The sequence below is a fragment of the Phycodurus eques genome, chromosome 15, assembly GCF_024500275.1.
Source record: "Phycodurus eques isolate BA_2022a chromosome 15, UOR_Pequ_1.1, whole genome shotgun sequence".
In the NCBI taxonomy this organism is placed as follows: domain Eukaryota; kingdom Metazoa; phylum Chordata; class Actinopteri; order Syngnathiformes; family Syngnathidae; genus Phycodurus; species Phycodurus eques.
Window position 1 is genome coordinate 1,218,053 of NC_084539.1, and position 16,089 is coordinate 1,234,141.

The following is a 16,089-nucleotide window of genomic DNA, read 5'->3' on the forward strand; positions in this document are numbered from 1 at the left end:
ACAGCTTTACTACAGAAGAGTTTGGTGTAATCCTATTGTTCATGCAATGCCATCAAATACATCTGTGAATTTTATGTTAATGTTTCAAAAAAAAAAAAAAGGATAAAAAGCATTACACCATGTACTTGTTTTGCTTAGCAGTAAAACAAAGGGGAAAACACCAGTTATTGTTATTTATCTAAATTATGCTATGATTTTACTGATCCAGCCCTCTGAACAGCAAATTAGGCTGTGGCCTCTGAACTACAGCTAATAAAAGTTGAATTAATCTATAAAATCAATACAATTGCCCCGGGTAGGCCGAGAACACCATCATCCATTTTCCCTTTCACTGTTGAGGTTTTCAAAACCGGACATGTCCAGGATATTGCAGTTCTTTCCTGTCTTGACCTGCTTTGCTTAAAACCTAAGCTTTCGCAGTCCAAGTTAACCAAGTTTTATCTTCTGCATCGTTTGCTTCTGTGTTTATCTCAAAAGTGGAAGTTTTGTGCCGCTTCTCCGACTTGATTACTCCATTTTCCAAAACTGTCCCTGTGGAGTCATAATGTGGACCATGGACAATTATCCACGTGTGTATGACAGTGTTCTATTTCAGAGGACACATCTTTGTTTTTACAACAGCCCCTGCACGAGAACGCAGTTGATGCATATGACGACGCCACACACTGGTTCCAACAACTCCACTTACTGTTTCGTTTTAGTCGGGGGCTAAAGGCAAACCTACAGCAGGTTTTGTCTGAATCTTTTGCATCTGTCACAGTCATTTTACTATGTGTTGCAAAACAGTGATACCTTTTTTTTTTTTTTTTAAATAATTCTAATAGAGCTGCAATGGCAGCATCCATACTCGGCCCCGTCATTTGATTACAAGTTTGCAATCACTTTGTGCTTTCATTATTCAAAGCCACCCCAAGCATGTAGCTTGTGTGTGTGCGCCTCCAGTCATCCAAGAACACGAGTGGTTGTGCACCAACAACAACTCAATTTTACTCAACCTCTTTTTGTAGTTCTTCCAGTTGGACGGTGAGGCTCTCAATCCTTAAGGTTGACTCTCTCAGCTCCTCTCGGGCAATGCTGGCTGACGCTCCATTCATTTCAGACAAGCGACGCACGTTATCCATCTTCAGCCACAAACATAAACTCAATGTGATTTGCGACATATTTACACAATGAAAGAGGAAGTGCCCTGACTTGGTTTCTTCCTGACAAGCAGGAAGTTAGTCACTTAAGTATTGGTTATGTCAGCTCATTTGTTCATTTTGTTTGCCTTGTTGCCAGTAGTTTATGACTACATTTTTGCCTTCAGAACCAAGTCATGTGTTCCCTTACACTTTTCTTTGATTACCTGTAGAAATTGTTTCAGACAGGTAATTTTCTGAGGACTCATTTTTTTCCCCTTTGGAAGAGGATACACTACTTAATACAGCAGTAAAGTAAATCAACTCAACTTTTAACTTAACACAAAGCAAGAAATGCACGTGAACTTCTGCAAAGTCAAAGGTGCTAAGTAGAATCTTATTAAAGTACAATTGTAATAATTAGGCAACCACACTGTTATTATATGTTTTTAACTACTGTTATTCTAAATGACCTCTTTTGTGAAAGTAGAAGATTGTTATTGTACAGACTGTGCAATGGATCCTTACTTTGGCGATGTAAGTGCTCTCAATGCTGTCTTTGTAGATCTTCATCTGCTCCTCATTCTGAATCCTCATGTCTCCAAGGGCCTGACTCAGTTTAGACTCATACTCCTCCTTACGCCCAGAGTCCACCTCCACCAGACGTGTCTCATACCGCTGCCGTACTTCCTTCACTTCCTGAAACAAGAAATAAACCTCATGACAACTGTGGTTTTACCGATGATTTTTAAAAAACAATTACGCCTGAGGAAGCCAAAAGTATTCGCTCACCCGTCTTGACAGCAATATGAACTTAAGTGACAGTGATGTTAGACGAGATGGCCTTGCTCTGAGTCTCCGTTGTAATTCGAGTTGCGGTCAGGACTCTGTGCAGGCCAGTCAACTTCATCCTTCCTAAACTTGCTCATCCACATCTTCATGAGCCTTGCTTTGTGCACTGGTATGTTAGAAATGGAAGAACTGTTCCCAAGACGTTGGGAGCATGGAATTGTCCAAATTATTGGTTCCTTAGTTCCAGTGAAAGGAATTCTGAAGGATTTAGCATACCAAGAGCATTTGGACAATTCATTGCTCCCAACATTGTGTGAACAGTTTGGGTATGTCCCCTTCCTGTTCCAACATGACTGTGCACCAGTGCACAAAGCAAGGTGGATCAAGCCCTGGATGAGAGAGTTTGGTACAAATGGCCTGTAGAGAGTCCTGACACCAACCTGACAGAACACTTTTGGGATGAATTAGAGTGCAGACTGAGAGACAGGCCTTCTCATCCAACATTACGGTGTGACCACACAATTGTGCTTGTGGAAGAATGGTCAGAAATTCCCTACACACACTCCTGAACCTTGTGGAAAGCCTTTTCAGATGAGTTAAAGGTGTTATAGCTGGAAAAGGTGGGCAGATGTCATATTAAAACCTACTGATTAAGAAGGGGATGTCACTTCAGATCATATGAGAGTCAAAGCAGGTGAGCACATACACACACACACACACATATATATATATATATGTATATGTATATATATATATATATGTATATGTATATGTATATATATATATATATATATATGTATATATGTATATATGTATATATATATATATATATATATATATATATATATATGTATATATGTATATGTATATATATATATATATATATATATGTATATATGTATGTATATATATATATGCAGTGTGAGTGCAGTGTGAGCTGGGCGGTGCCCGAAGGCGGGAACTTTGGCGATCCGATCCCCGGCTACAGAAGCTGGCTCTAGGGACGTGGAATGTCACCTCTCTGGCAAGGAAGGAGCCCGAGCTGGTGTGTGAGGTCGAGAAGTTCCGACTAGATATAGTCGGACTCGCCTCCACACACAGCTTGGGCTCTGGTACCAGTCCTCTCGAGAGGGGTTGGACTCTCTTCCACTCTGGAGTTGCCCACGGTGAGAGGCGCCGAGCAGGTGTGGGTATACTTATTGCCCCCCGGCTCGACGCCTGTACGTTGGGGTTCACCCCGGTGGACGAGATGGTAGCCTCCCTCCACCTTCGGGTGGGGGGACATGTCCTGACTGTTGTTTGTGCCTATGCACCAAACAGCAGTTCAGAGTACCCACCCTTTTTGGAGTCCTTGGAGGGGGTTCTGTTGAGGAACTTCAATGCTCACGTGGGCAATGACAGTGAGACCTGGAAGGGCGTGATCGGGAGGAACGGCCCCCCCGATCAGAACCCGAGCGGTGTTCTGTTATTGGACTTCTGTGCTCGTCATGGATTGTCCATAAGGAACACCATGTTCAAGCATAAGGGTGTCCACACGTGCACTTGGCACCAGGACACCCTAGGTCGCAGTTCGATGATCGGCTTTGTGGTCGTGTCATCGGACTTGCGGTCACATGTCTTGGACACTCGGGTGAAGAGAGGGGCGGAGCTGTCAACTGATCACTACCTGGTGGTGAGTTGGCTCCGATGGTGGGGGAAGATGCCGGTCCGACGTGGCAGGCCCAAACGTATTGTGAGGGTCTGCTGGGAACGTCTGGCAGAATCCCCTGTCAGAAGGAGTTTCAACTCTCACCTCCGACAGAACTTTGCTCATGTTCCGGGGGAGGCTTGGGACATCGAGTCCGAGTGGACCATGTTCCACGCCTCCATTGCTGAGGCGGCCGACCGGAACTGTGGCCGTAAGGTGGTCGGTGCCTGTCGTGGCGGAAATCCCCGAACCCGTTGGTGTGCTGTCAAGCTGAAGAAGGAGTCCTATTGGGCATTTTTGGCCTGTGGGACTCCTGAGGCAGCTGATGGGTACCGCCTGGCCAAGCGGAATGCAGCTCTGGTGGTCGCTGAAGCAAAAACTCGGGTATGGGAGGAGTTCGGTGAGGCCATGGAGAAAGACTTCCGGACGGCTTCAAGGAAATTCTGGTCCACCATCCGACGTCTCAGGAGAGGAAAGCAGTGCACCACCAACACTGTGTAAAGTGGGGATAGGGCGCTGCTGACCTCGACTCGGGACGTTGTGAGTCGGTTGGGAGAATACTTCGAAGACCTCCTCAATTCCACCGACACGCCTTCCCATGAGGAAGCAGAGTCTGGGTTCTCTGAGGCGGGCTCTCCTATCTCTGGGTTTGAGGTCACCGAGGTAGTTAAAAAGCTCCTCGGTGGCAGGGCCCCGGGGGTGGATGAGATTCGCCCGGAGTTCCTAAAGGCTCTGGATGTTGTGGGGCTGTCCTGGTTGACACACCTCTGCAACATCGCATGGACATCGGGGACAGTGCCTCTGGATTGGCAGACTGGAGTGGTGATTATTGATTTATTGATGTTTATTGATTTCATCTAGCCATCCACTTATATATATATATATATATATACATACACACACAACCACTTGAAACATTCAGCTTGTTCAAAAAACGCTTGAAGCGGGACATGGAATAAAAAATGTAAAACGTGCATTAATTCGCCACAAGAAAATAATTTTTGGTTTGAAAATGGAAGATGGAACGATATGTCACAGCCGCCAAGAAATCGATCCATCCATCCATTTTCTGAGCCGCTTCTCCTCACTAGGGTCGCGGGCGTGCTGGAGCCTATCCCAGCTTCATCGGGCAGGAGGCAGGGTACACCCTGAACTGGTTGCCAGCCAATCGCAGGGCACATACAAACAAACAACCATTTGCACTCACAGTCATACCTACGGGCAATTGAGAGTCTCCAATTAATGCATGTTTTTGGGATGTGGGAGGAAACCGGAGTGCCCGGAGAAAACCCACACAGGCACGGGGAGAACATGCAAACTCCCCAAAGGCTGGGCCGGGGATTGAACCCGGGTCCTCAGAACTGTGAGACTGACGCTCTAACCAGTCGTCACCGTGCCGCCCGCCAAGAAATCATATGCGTTAAAGAATTTTATACAAGCCTACACAGTGACCCTCACCGAGTGATTACTGGAAAGCTAGAAGCAGACCCAGTTCCATGTATCCTGAAAGAAGAGGTTGAAAATGCTATTAGTTCACTTAAGGCCGGAAAAGCTTGTGGTCTGGATGAAATTTCTGTTGAAATGCTCAAAGCCAGAGGGAACGAACGTAATAAGATCCTTGTATAACTATTTCAACGCTGCTTGGACTTGCAAGAAGTACAGGCGACATGCGAAGACGCAGAAATCACTTGGCTCCATAAATCAGGCAATAAAATGGACCTAAGAAATTATCGCCCGATAAGCCTGCTTTCAGCGATTTATGGAATCTTTGGAAAGATATTGGACACACGAATTGGAATCCAACTCAGTGAAGCACAGCTGATAGAACAAGCAGGTTTTCGTTGCGGTTTTAATACTATGCACCACATACAGACAGTTCAACAAATAATCGAACGACAAGTACGAAATGCCTGTGTGTAGCCTTCATCGACTATGAAAAAGCATTTGACTGAGTCAACACCACTTCGATACTTCAGGCGCTAATAAATCAAGGGATAGGCTCGACCTATAGCTAACATTCTACAATAGCCAACGATTCTTCAGGTTTGATACGAATTGATGATGAAAGAGGAAAAGGGGCCAGGCCAGACAACACACTCTCTCCGAAGCTATTTACAGCTTGCCTTGAAGAAATATTTAAAAAGCTCAATTGGGAAAAAGAAGGACTAAAAATTAACGGCGCTTATTTGAGCCATCTTCGTTTTGCAGACGACAGTTGGTGAAGACAGAAGACGCGAGTTACCGACATCATTCAAAAAATAAAAACCCTTAAACCCTTAAATGGAAATGGGCTGGCCACGTTGCCCAAAGAGCTGACAAAAAGGTGGACCACAGAAACTATCAATTGGATCCCACTGGACACAAAGCGACCACGGCGAAGACCGAAAAGTAGATGGCTAGATGAAATCAATAAACACACCGGAATACACTGGCAACAAATTGCGAAATGTCGTAGTAGTTGGACACGTGAAGAACAGGCCTTCATCCTGCAGTGGATACATAACGGCTGATGATGATGATGATGATGATGATACACACACAGCGGCTGAAATACGTATTTAACACGTCAACATTTTTCTCACTAAACATATTTCCAAAGGTGGTATCGACATGAAATTTTCACCAGATGTTGGGAATAACCCAAGTAATCCATGCATAAAAAGAAAGTAGAACAAATAAGATCAGTAATTAAGTGGTGTGTAATAATGTGAAATGACACAGGGAAAAAGTATTTAACACATGAAGAAAGGCAGGTGCAAAAAGGCATGGAAAGTCAAGACAACACCTAAAATCTATCAATAATCAATCCAGTCCCTTGTCAGTGCAAATGAATATCAGCTGGTTCAGTCCTAATTGATGGCCTACAAAAAGGTCTCATTGCCAAGGTGTGAGTCAAGACACATCTCATGATGGGTAAGAGCAAAGAGCTCTCTCAAGACCCTCGCAAAGTAATTGTCGCAAAACATAACGATGGCATTGGTTATAGGCTCATATCTAAGCTTCTGAATGTTCCACTGAGCATGGCTAGGGCCATAATACGTAAGTGGAAAGCCAATCATGTCACCATAAATTTGCCTCGATCCTCGCAAGATTTCTGACAGAGGAGTGCAAAGACGAATCAGAAGAGTTGTCCAAGAGCCAAGGACCACCTGTGGAGAGTTTTAAAAAGACCTGGAATTAGCAGGTACTGTTGTAATAAGGAAAACAGGGAGTAATGTCCTCCACCGCCATGGCCTGTATGCACGCTCATCACACAAGACCCCATTGCTGAAAAAAAGCATGTCAAAGCTCGTTGAAAGTTTGCATGCCATAATGCACACCACGTTTTGAGGAGAAATGGCACTGCACATCACCCGAAAAACACCATAACAACAATGAAGTTCGGAGGTGGGAACATGATGGTGTGAGGATGCTTTTCAGAAAATGGTAAACTTCACATTACTGAAAGAAGGATGAATGGGCAAATCTATGAAGACATTCTCGATAAAAATCTGCTGCCATCTACGAGGATGATGAAAATTAAACGAGGGTGGACATTTCATCTGGCTAACGATTCAAAACATACTGCCAAGGAAACTCTCAAATGGTTTCAAAGTAAAATAAAGAAATAAATAAAGCTGCTAGAATGGCCCAGCCAATCGCCTGACTTGAATCCATCCGCAAATCAATGGAAAAAACTGAAAGTCAAGGTCCATAAAAGAAGCCCACGGAACCTTCAAGATTTGAAGACTGCTTGGGTGGAGGAATGAGCCAAAATCACATCAGAGCAATGCAGCAGACTAGTTTCTCCATACAAGAGGCATCTTGAACCTGCCATTGCAAACAAAGGCTTTCGTACAAAGTATTAAATAAGTACCAGCTGGTGTGTTCAATACTTTTTCCCTGTGTCATTTCACATAATTACACATAACTTAATTTCTGATCTTATTTGTTCTACTTTGTTTGTATGGATTACTTGTGTTGCTCCCAACATCTGGTTACATTTTTATGTCAATAGCACCTGTAGAAATTTGTTTAGTCAGAAAAATGGTGATGTGTTAAATATTTAGTTCAGCTGGTGTATGTGTGTGCGTGCGTGTGTGTGTGCACGTTCAAAGTGTCTGTTGTAATGACACCAATCAAAAGTGAAAGGGATTGGCAAGAAGGTGACGCGCTCGTTTCTTGTCCCGCCTTCCATCTCGCTGTATTTCATCTTCTGACAATATCGACAAAAATGCCCACACCCCCTGAGTTGACCACAGAACTTTTTCTTTTATTCCTTTCGGCTTGTCCCTTTAGGGGTCTCCACAGCGCGTCATTCTTTTCCATGGAAGCCTATCTCCTGCATCCTCCTCTCAAACACCAACTGCCCTCATGTCTTCCCTCACGACATCCATCAACCTTCTTTTTGGTCTTCCTCGAGCTCTCTTGCCTGGCAGCTCCATCATCATCATCATCCTACTACCAATATACTCAATATTTCTCCTCTGGACGTGTCCAAACCATCCAAGTCTGCTCTCTCTAACTTTGTTTCCAAAACATCGAACCTTGGCTGTCCCTCTGATCAGCTCCTTTCGAATTTCATCCAACCTGATCACTCCGAGAGCAAACCTCAACATCTTCATTTCCGCCACCTCCAGCTCTGCTTCCTGTTGTCTCTTCAGTGCCACTGTCTCGATTCCGTACATCATGGCCGGCCTCACCACTGTCTTATAAACTTTGCCCTTCATCCTGGCAGAGACTCTTGTCACATACACACCTGACACCTTCCTCCACCCGTTCCAACCTGCTTGGACCCGTTTTTTCACTTCCTGACCACACTCACCATTGCTCTGGACGGTTGACCCCAAGTATTTGAAGTCCTCCACCCTTGCTATCTCTTCTCCCTGTAGCCTCACTCTTCCCCCACCAACCCTCTCATTCATGCATATATATTCTGTCTTACTTCGGCTAACCTTCATTTCTCTTCTTTCCAGTGCATGCCTCCATCTTTCTAACTGTTCCTCCACCTGCTCCCTGCAGATCACAATGTCATGTGCAAACATCCTGGTCCACGGGATTTCCAGTCTAACCTCATCTGTCAGCCTATCCATCACCACTGTAAACAGGAAGGGGCTCAGGGCTGACCCCTGATGCAGTCCCATGTCCACCTTAAATTCGTCTGTCACACCTACAGCACACCTCACCGCTGTTCTGCTGCCCTCGTACATGTCCTGTATTATTCTAACATACTTCTCTGCCACGCCAAACCTCCGCATGCAGTTCCACAGTTCCTCTGTGGGTACTCTGTCATAGGCTTTCTCTAGATCTACAAAGACACCATGTAGCTCCTTTTGACCTTCTCTGTACTTTTCCATCAACATCCTCAAGGCAAATAATGCATCTGTGGTACTCTTTCTAGGCATGAAACCATACTGTTGCTCGCAAATACTCACTTCTGTCCCGAGTCTAGCCTCCACTACTCTTTCCCATAACGTCATTGTGTGGCGCATCAACTTTATTCCTCTACAGTTCCCACAGCTCTCCACATCACCCTTGTTCTTAAAAATGGGCACCAGCACACTTTTCCTCCATTCCTCAGGCATCTTCTCACACGCTAGAATTCTATTGAACAAGCTCGTCAAAAAATCCAAAGCCACCTCTCCTAGATGCTTCCATACCGCCACAGGAATGTCATCAGGACAAACTGCATTTCCATTTTTCATCCTCTTTAATGCCTTTCTAACTTCTCCCTTACTAATCATTGCCACTTCCTGGTCCACCACACTTGCCTCTTCTATCCTCATTTTCCTCATTCATCAACTCCTCAAAGTATTCTTTCCATCTCGCTAGCACACTGCTGGCACCAGTCAACATATTTCCATCTCTATCCTTAATCATCCTAACCTGCTGCACATCCTTTCCATCTCTACCTGGCCAGCCTGTATAGATCATTTTCTCCTTCTTTAGTGTCCAACCTGGCATAAATGTCATCATATGCCTCTTGTTTGGCCTTTGCCACCTCTACCTTTGCCGTGTCGCATCTCAATGTATTCCTTTCGCCTCTCCTCGGACCGCTCTTCTTCTTAGCTAACCTTTTTCCTTGTATGATTTCCTGTGAGGTTCCACCAGCAAGTCTCCTCCTCTCCTTTCCTGCCAGAAGATACACCAAACACTCTCCTGCCTGCCTCTCTGATCACCTTGGGTGCAGTGGTCCAGTCTTCTGGAAGGTCTTCCTGTCCACCAACAGCCTGTCTCACCTCTTCCTGAAAAACTGCACAACACTCGTCCTGTCTCAGCTTCCACCACATGGTTCTCTTCTCTGCCTTTGTCTTCCTAATTTTCCTCCCCACCAGATTCATCTTACACACCACCATCCTATGCTGTCTAGCCACACTCTCCCCTACCACAACCTTACAGTCGGTAACCTCCTTCAGATTACATCGTCTGCACAAAATGTAATCCACCTGCGTGCTTCTACCTCCGCTCTTTTAGGTCACCCTTTGTTCCTGCCTTTTCTGGAAAAAAGGGTTCACTACAGCCATTTGCATCCTTGTTGCAAAGTCTACCACCATCTGTCCCTCCAAGTTCCTTTCCTGCATGCCGTACTTACCCATTACTTCTTCATCACCCCTTGTTCCTTCACCAACATGTCCATTACAATCTGCACCAATCACGACTCTCTCTTTGTCAGGAATGCTCAGAACTACTTTGTCTAGCTCCTTCCAGAATGTCTCTTTCACCTCTAGGTCACATCCTATCTGTGGGGCATAGCCGCTAATCACATTATACATTACACCCTCAAGTTCAAGTTTCAGCCTCATCACTCGATCTGATACTCTTTTCGCCTCAAAGACATTCTTAGCCAACTCTTCTTTTAAAATAACCCCGACTCCATTTCTCTTCCCAATCTACACCACGGTAAAATAATTTAAACCCTGCCCCTAAACTTCTACCCTTACTGCCTTTCCACCTGGGCTCCTGGACACACAATATAATCAACCAACTCACGAGATTTCCCTGTCATAGTCCCAACATTCAAAGTCTCCACATTCAGTTCTAGGGTCTGTGCTTTCCTCTTCTCTTTCTGCCAAAGAACCCACTTTCCACCTCTTCTACTTCTTCTTCGACACACAGTAGCTGAATTTCCAACGGCGCCCTGCAGGTTGACGGAGCCGGTGGCGGACGTTGTTAACCCGGGCCACGACCGATCTGGTGTGGAATTCTTTGGATGAACGCTCATATTTGTTTGGCAAAGTTTTAAGCCGGATGCCCTTCCTGCATTTATCCGGGCTTGGGACCGGCCTACAGTTTGCACTGGCTTGTGCCGCCCATAGGGCCGCATTAGTTGACCACAGAACAAAAGCTGCTTTAAGCCTGCCGCACACTGCGCGACATGGTCGAACCCACTGGACCGGACCATTGTGTGGAGTTGCCGACCCACCCCCGCACATGAGCGATTCACAAGTGGATGACTGGCGAGCCTGTATTCAGTATCTTGTACTTCATCACATTCCTTAAAGCATAAAAAGATAGATTAATAGTTAAGGAAGAAGCTGGGTGGTGAAGAGAGAGAATAAAGAGAGAATTGGTGAGAATAAAAGCGAGAGTATGAATATTTGAAAGGAGGCTCGCTGGCTCCATTCGTTTGAACGTACCCACCGTGTACGTACGCTCGCGTACATTCTGGTCACAAGCTTTGCTTTTTCATCCACAGGTACATTATACATTATGAATCTAGTTTATTGATGTAAAATAATATTTGATGCTTTATATACTATTGATATGTCTTGCTCAGACGTGGCTCGCTAAACCCAGAAATGTGTCTTTCCCGTGAGGGAAATCTTATCTGCTGCAACGTTAAGACGGCAATTCAAATTTTGTGGCAGACTGACCGGCCAATCATGGAAACAGTCGCCAAATCCCACACACAGTTCACTTCAGTCGGGTTCAGCGGGGTCGCTCGTTGCCCGGCAGCCTTTAGACGCCATGATTGTGAACGTGACAAAGAAACGCCTCCACCTGTCGGCCAATCAGATGACAGTTATGTCACGGCCATCCTCGGCCTGTGTTTTAGAACCATGTCAGAGGAGGTTCTGAAAAGCGGTGCCTTGAAAAAGTGTAATGGAGAAATGACCAACCACATGAGGCAGGGCGAGGCTGGTTGGAGGTAGAACCGGTACAATGGCCGAGGGGCATTACTTGCAAAAGCAGTCCTATACGGACCCACACCTATAGTCAAAAAAGAAAGGCTGTACTTTGATACATACATGTGTTTCTATTTTAAAGGTCCCATATTTTGGCTATTTAGTCCTCCATAGAGTGACTCTCTAACATGGACCGAGTATAAAAGCGTCAATTTCATTTCCAAAAAAACATTTTATCATACAAGTGTCCAGAAAAGACCCCCCTGACAGTGACTTCTGTTTGACCCAGTTTTGCATCCACTTTGTCCATATTTGGCTAAGACCGCGCCCTTTCCTCTGATTGGTCGCCTCCGTGTAGAAGACCCATTTGTAAAGGAACACGTTTGTGATGTTTACAGCGCTGGCTCGGGCGCGGAGAGGTAGGCTGAGATCTTCGCGAGTGACGTAGATAAGCTCGAGAAATGCCAATGACCTGATTTCAGGCCTCTCTGCAGAAAAACGTCGAACTCAGGAATGTCTTGACAATTTTCATATTTCACGTTTACTGACACACCATCGAGCCAATATAACTGCCAAATGCGAGAAAAAGTTGGTTTGGTAAAATTTGGGGCATTTAAGCAGCGCAGCATTACAAGGCTCTACGCTACTGACGAAACGTACAGACCAATCACACGCAAGTTAAGCCATCCCACGTGACCTTATTCCGCCAATCAAGTCTGGATCTCAGGCAGATCACTGACCGTGCAGAGAGTAGGGGAGAGAGATAGGGAGTCAGCGTGGAAGTTGCGTTAAAGGCACAGAAAGCGAGAAGGTTCAGACAATGCCCAATAAAGGAAGAGTAAATTTGGAACAAAGGGCACCCCCCTTAAAATTACAATTTAAAAAAATAAATACCTTCATAATCGTGATTTGTTCCAAAAATGTATTTTTGTGTAAATCATTGTTTTTAGTTGTTTGTTTTACATCAATGTTATTGCAGTTAAAAATAAATAAATAAATTAAGCAGTTTTATTTCTGTTTTTTGTTTTAGTGTTTTTCAAAAAGAAAAAAAAAAAGAAAAACATTCTGAAAAGCATACCGTTATAGTACTGGATAGATGAGCATTATTAAGAGTAGTAGTATCAATAAAATATTTTTTTAGGTGGTACTCGGTGTAAAAAGTTGGCTTTACAACACAATCAGGATTCTCGGGGCCGATCACCGAGTTTCAAAAAACGATAACCAATCACCGATCCCAGCAATGTTTCTATTTAACTGACCTGTTCATTTACTGTATACACTTGTGTACTTAATAGTTACAAAAAATTATATCTACAATAAATAATGTATCTTTGGTCATCCATTTATGCCAGTGAGGCATAGTGACAGACAGAACAAATGAACGGTCTTTTTCAATTGTAAAATAAGTTCCTTGGCTCCATAAAGGTTGGAAATCACTGCTCTTGTCGGGTCGTGTATTCTAATCAGTAAACTGTTTGACCTTACAACATTACAACACGACAGAAATAATGGGTGCTAACTTTCTGTAATTACTTTATTGTAATTCAATTACTTCAACCACATCGAAACGTTAAGAGCATAATTCGACAGAACGGCGGCAAGTTTACGTACAAGCGTAGCGCTCGCACTCGCTTGCTACGCTACACAACGTTTTTGTTGCCTGCTTGCGAGCCGTATCGTATTAAAAGTACGTGAACGTACCTCAAGCAAGCCTTAAACGAAACGTCCTCTCCTGTTCTGAGCACCGGTGACCACTGACACTCGTTTTTCCCCATTTTGTACTTATAATACAGTCGCCGCGATCCACTCGTGTGGCCGTCGGCGCGCTAACGAGTGTATCCGGTCGCATTTGAGTTGACAAGATAAAGCCCATTGATCGTAAAAAAAAAAAAAAAAAAAAAAAAATGGGATGCGGTGGTATCGGAATACAAGATTTTATTGCAGTAGTCTGACAGTGCAATCGTGAAAGAGCAAATTTGTCTTGTAGTCTGATCCGGGCATTACGTGTTGTTTGTTCCACACCGCCGACTTTTTTTTTTTAAATTTTTTTTTTTAAATAACTTTTTGGGCCGTCAGATAAATGTACAGTACTACGTCAAAAGATATAAATAAACTGGCTATTGGATTCAAATATACTGTGCACGATTGTGACACGGAGTCAGTCAATGTCTTTTGCCGAGCCGATCGATCGGCAAATTATGACATGAAAGCCGATCAGCATAAAATGCTAATTATCGGCCAATACCGATCAGGTCGATAAAAATTGATGTAAAATCGAGCACAAAGTTTGAGAACCACTGCCCTAAAAGATTAACAACGAGACAGCTAGTTAACACGAATCTCACACACTTTCACAGACAGATGATTGCCTAACCTCACATACTGCTTACGCGCAACGACATTCTCACCTCCTGGTGTATGGTCTTACGAAAGTCCATCTCCTCTGTCAGACTCTGGTGGCGGTTTTCTACATCCACACGCAGGAGCATCTCATCAGCAAGGTGCTTCTTGGTTTGAGCAAGACCAGAATTCAACTGACAACGAAAGTGGGCAGAGGTTTCTTGAAAGCATCCATAAAAAAAAAAATTAAAAAAAGAAACAACAAAATAAATGTCATAAAACTTGTTAAAGTCAATGATTCTGAACAAAAGAAAAAAAAGAAAACTGATTTTAACCTTGTGGATTTGTTCTTGCAGGTCGACAACGGTGGCCTCCAAGATGGTCTTTTCAGACAAGGATGTAGCGAGCATGGAATCTTTTGCATTGAGCTTAGCTTCCAAGTCCTTCAACTGGGTGTGACCTTCTGCTGCCTCCGAGTCCTTTGTATGGTAGCTGGATTAATAAAAAAAAAAAAAAAAAAGAAATCAACGGGTACATTGGATGACAAGAGATAAGGTCACAGAAAGCACAGTTAATTCACCCGACCATTGCCAAAAGATTGGAGCCCCTTCATACGTTGCAAAATTATTGACCGGTTGGAAACTTTGGAAATGTGGTTTTATGTCTTTTCCGTTATTGATCAAATTATATGAAAAGGACCCTCAAATGTTATTTGTCGTATCATTGTATAAATGACAAAGGCTCTCTCAACTATTCTTATTTAGTCACCAGATTTGTGCATGTAAAGCAGCATACTGTTTTTTTTTTTTTATTTAAAAAAAAAAAAAAAAGTGAAAAGTATAAAATTGGCATGATGTTATATGATTGCGTATAAGAAATATAACTTGACAGTAATAATGACTTTTACACCTGCATGCTAATTTCCTACCGCTATTCATTTTAAATGGCGAATACAGTCTTCTCAATGCTCCCAATTTTTCCTGGCTTGCGATTGAAAAATATAAACATATATATATAAATATAAATATATATATAAAAAAATATCGACAGTATAAAAGCGCACACGCGTTTATACAACGTTATGTGCTCCGTTGCCACCATTTGACACGAAGGCGACATGTGACGCAAAGGTTTTCTTCCTAAGCATAACACACGTCACTGGAGCTGTTATGTGTTGGTTTTTTTTTTATTTTTATTTTTATTTTATTTTATTTTTTTAATACTAGTATCAGCAAATGTTTGGACAAATCAGTTGGCTCCAATGAAAAAAAAATATATATATATATATATATATATATATATATTTTTTTTTTTTTACATATGTCCCTTTTCAAGCGCACGTGTTCCACGCTTACCCGTGTAAAAGTTGCTCATAGTCGCATTTGAGTTTCCCCAGCTCAATTTGCAGCCAGGCCCGATCTTTGGAGGACTCGTCCAAACACCTTCTGGCATCGGCAAGCTCGCCGTCATACAAGGCTTTCAGCCCACATAACTCCCGGCTTCTCACCGCTTCCTCCTCAAATATTTTCACATTGAGGGTGTCTTTTTCGCACTCCACATTTCGGACTCTTTCAATGTACACGGCCAGCCGGTCGTTGAGATTTCGGAGCTGCTGCTTCTCTTGCAGTCTGGTTATTGTGTTGGGGCTGCACGTGCTTCTCTTGCCAGTCGGCGGTGCCGTTACGCTTGTCATTGTACAATTGGGACTATTCTTCGACAACCATGCGTGAATGTACTGGTTTCTATGGCACCCCCGAGCACTAATCACGTGAATGTTGTGTCTTGCCTCGGCTGAATGAAAGCGGAGCGGCTCGGCAAGATGGCGGCTCGCGGACTCCTGACGTTCAGCAGACCTAGCCAATCGCAGAGCTCGACGTTCAGTACAACTAGCCAATCGCAGAGCTCGACGTTCAGTACAACTAGCCAATCGCCTTGATCCGGACAGGAAGTTGATCGTCCCCTGCCTTTTGTGATGACGCCTCAGCTTACTTTTAAAAAGTAAAAAGACCAGATATGACTTTGGAACGGTTGTTGTAACCCTGTTGAA

At 43.8% G+C, this 16,089-nt stretch overlaps 1 protein-coding gene across 4 annotated transcripts in view; it reads right to left on the bottom strand.

Annotated features, from left to right (window-relative positions):
- The window catches only part of lmnb1 (lamin B1), a 35,899-nt gene extending 20,049 nt beyond the window's left edge, over positions 1-15,850 (bottom strand). For 2 of the 4 annotated variants that reach the window (XM_061698328.1, XM_061698327.1), the window contains exons 1-5: positions 15,398-15,850; positions 14,378-14,534; positions 14,111-14,236; positions 1,647-1,817; positions 996-1,121 (exon numbers count right to left, since the gene is read on the bottom strand). In XM_061698328.1, coding sequence (XP_061554312.1) covers positions 996-1,121; positions 1,647-1,817; positions 14,111-14,236; positions 14,378-14,534; positions 15,398-15,735 — 918 coding nt within the window. In that variant the 5' untranslated portion in view covers positions 15,736-15,850. Of the gene's footprint in view, positions 1-995; positions 1,122-1,646; positions 1,818-14,110; positions 14,263-14,377; positions 14,535-14,970; positions 15,153-15,397 lie in introns of those variants that run through there. The other 2 variants (XM_061698329.1, XM_061698330.1) reach the window with 2 other exon arrangements.
- Between the last annotated feature and the right edge of the window lie 239 nt (positions 15,851-16,089).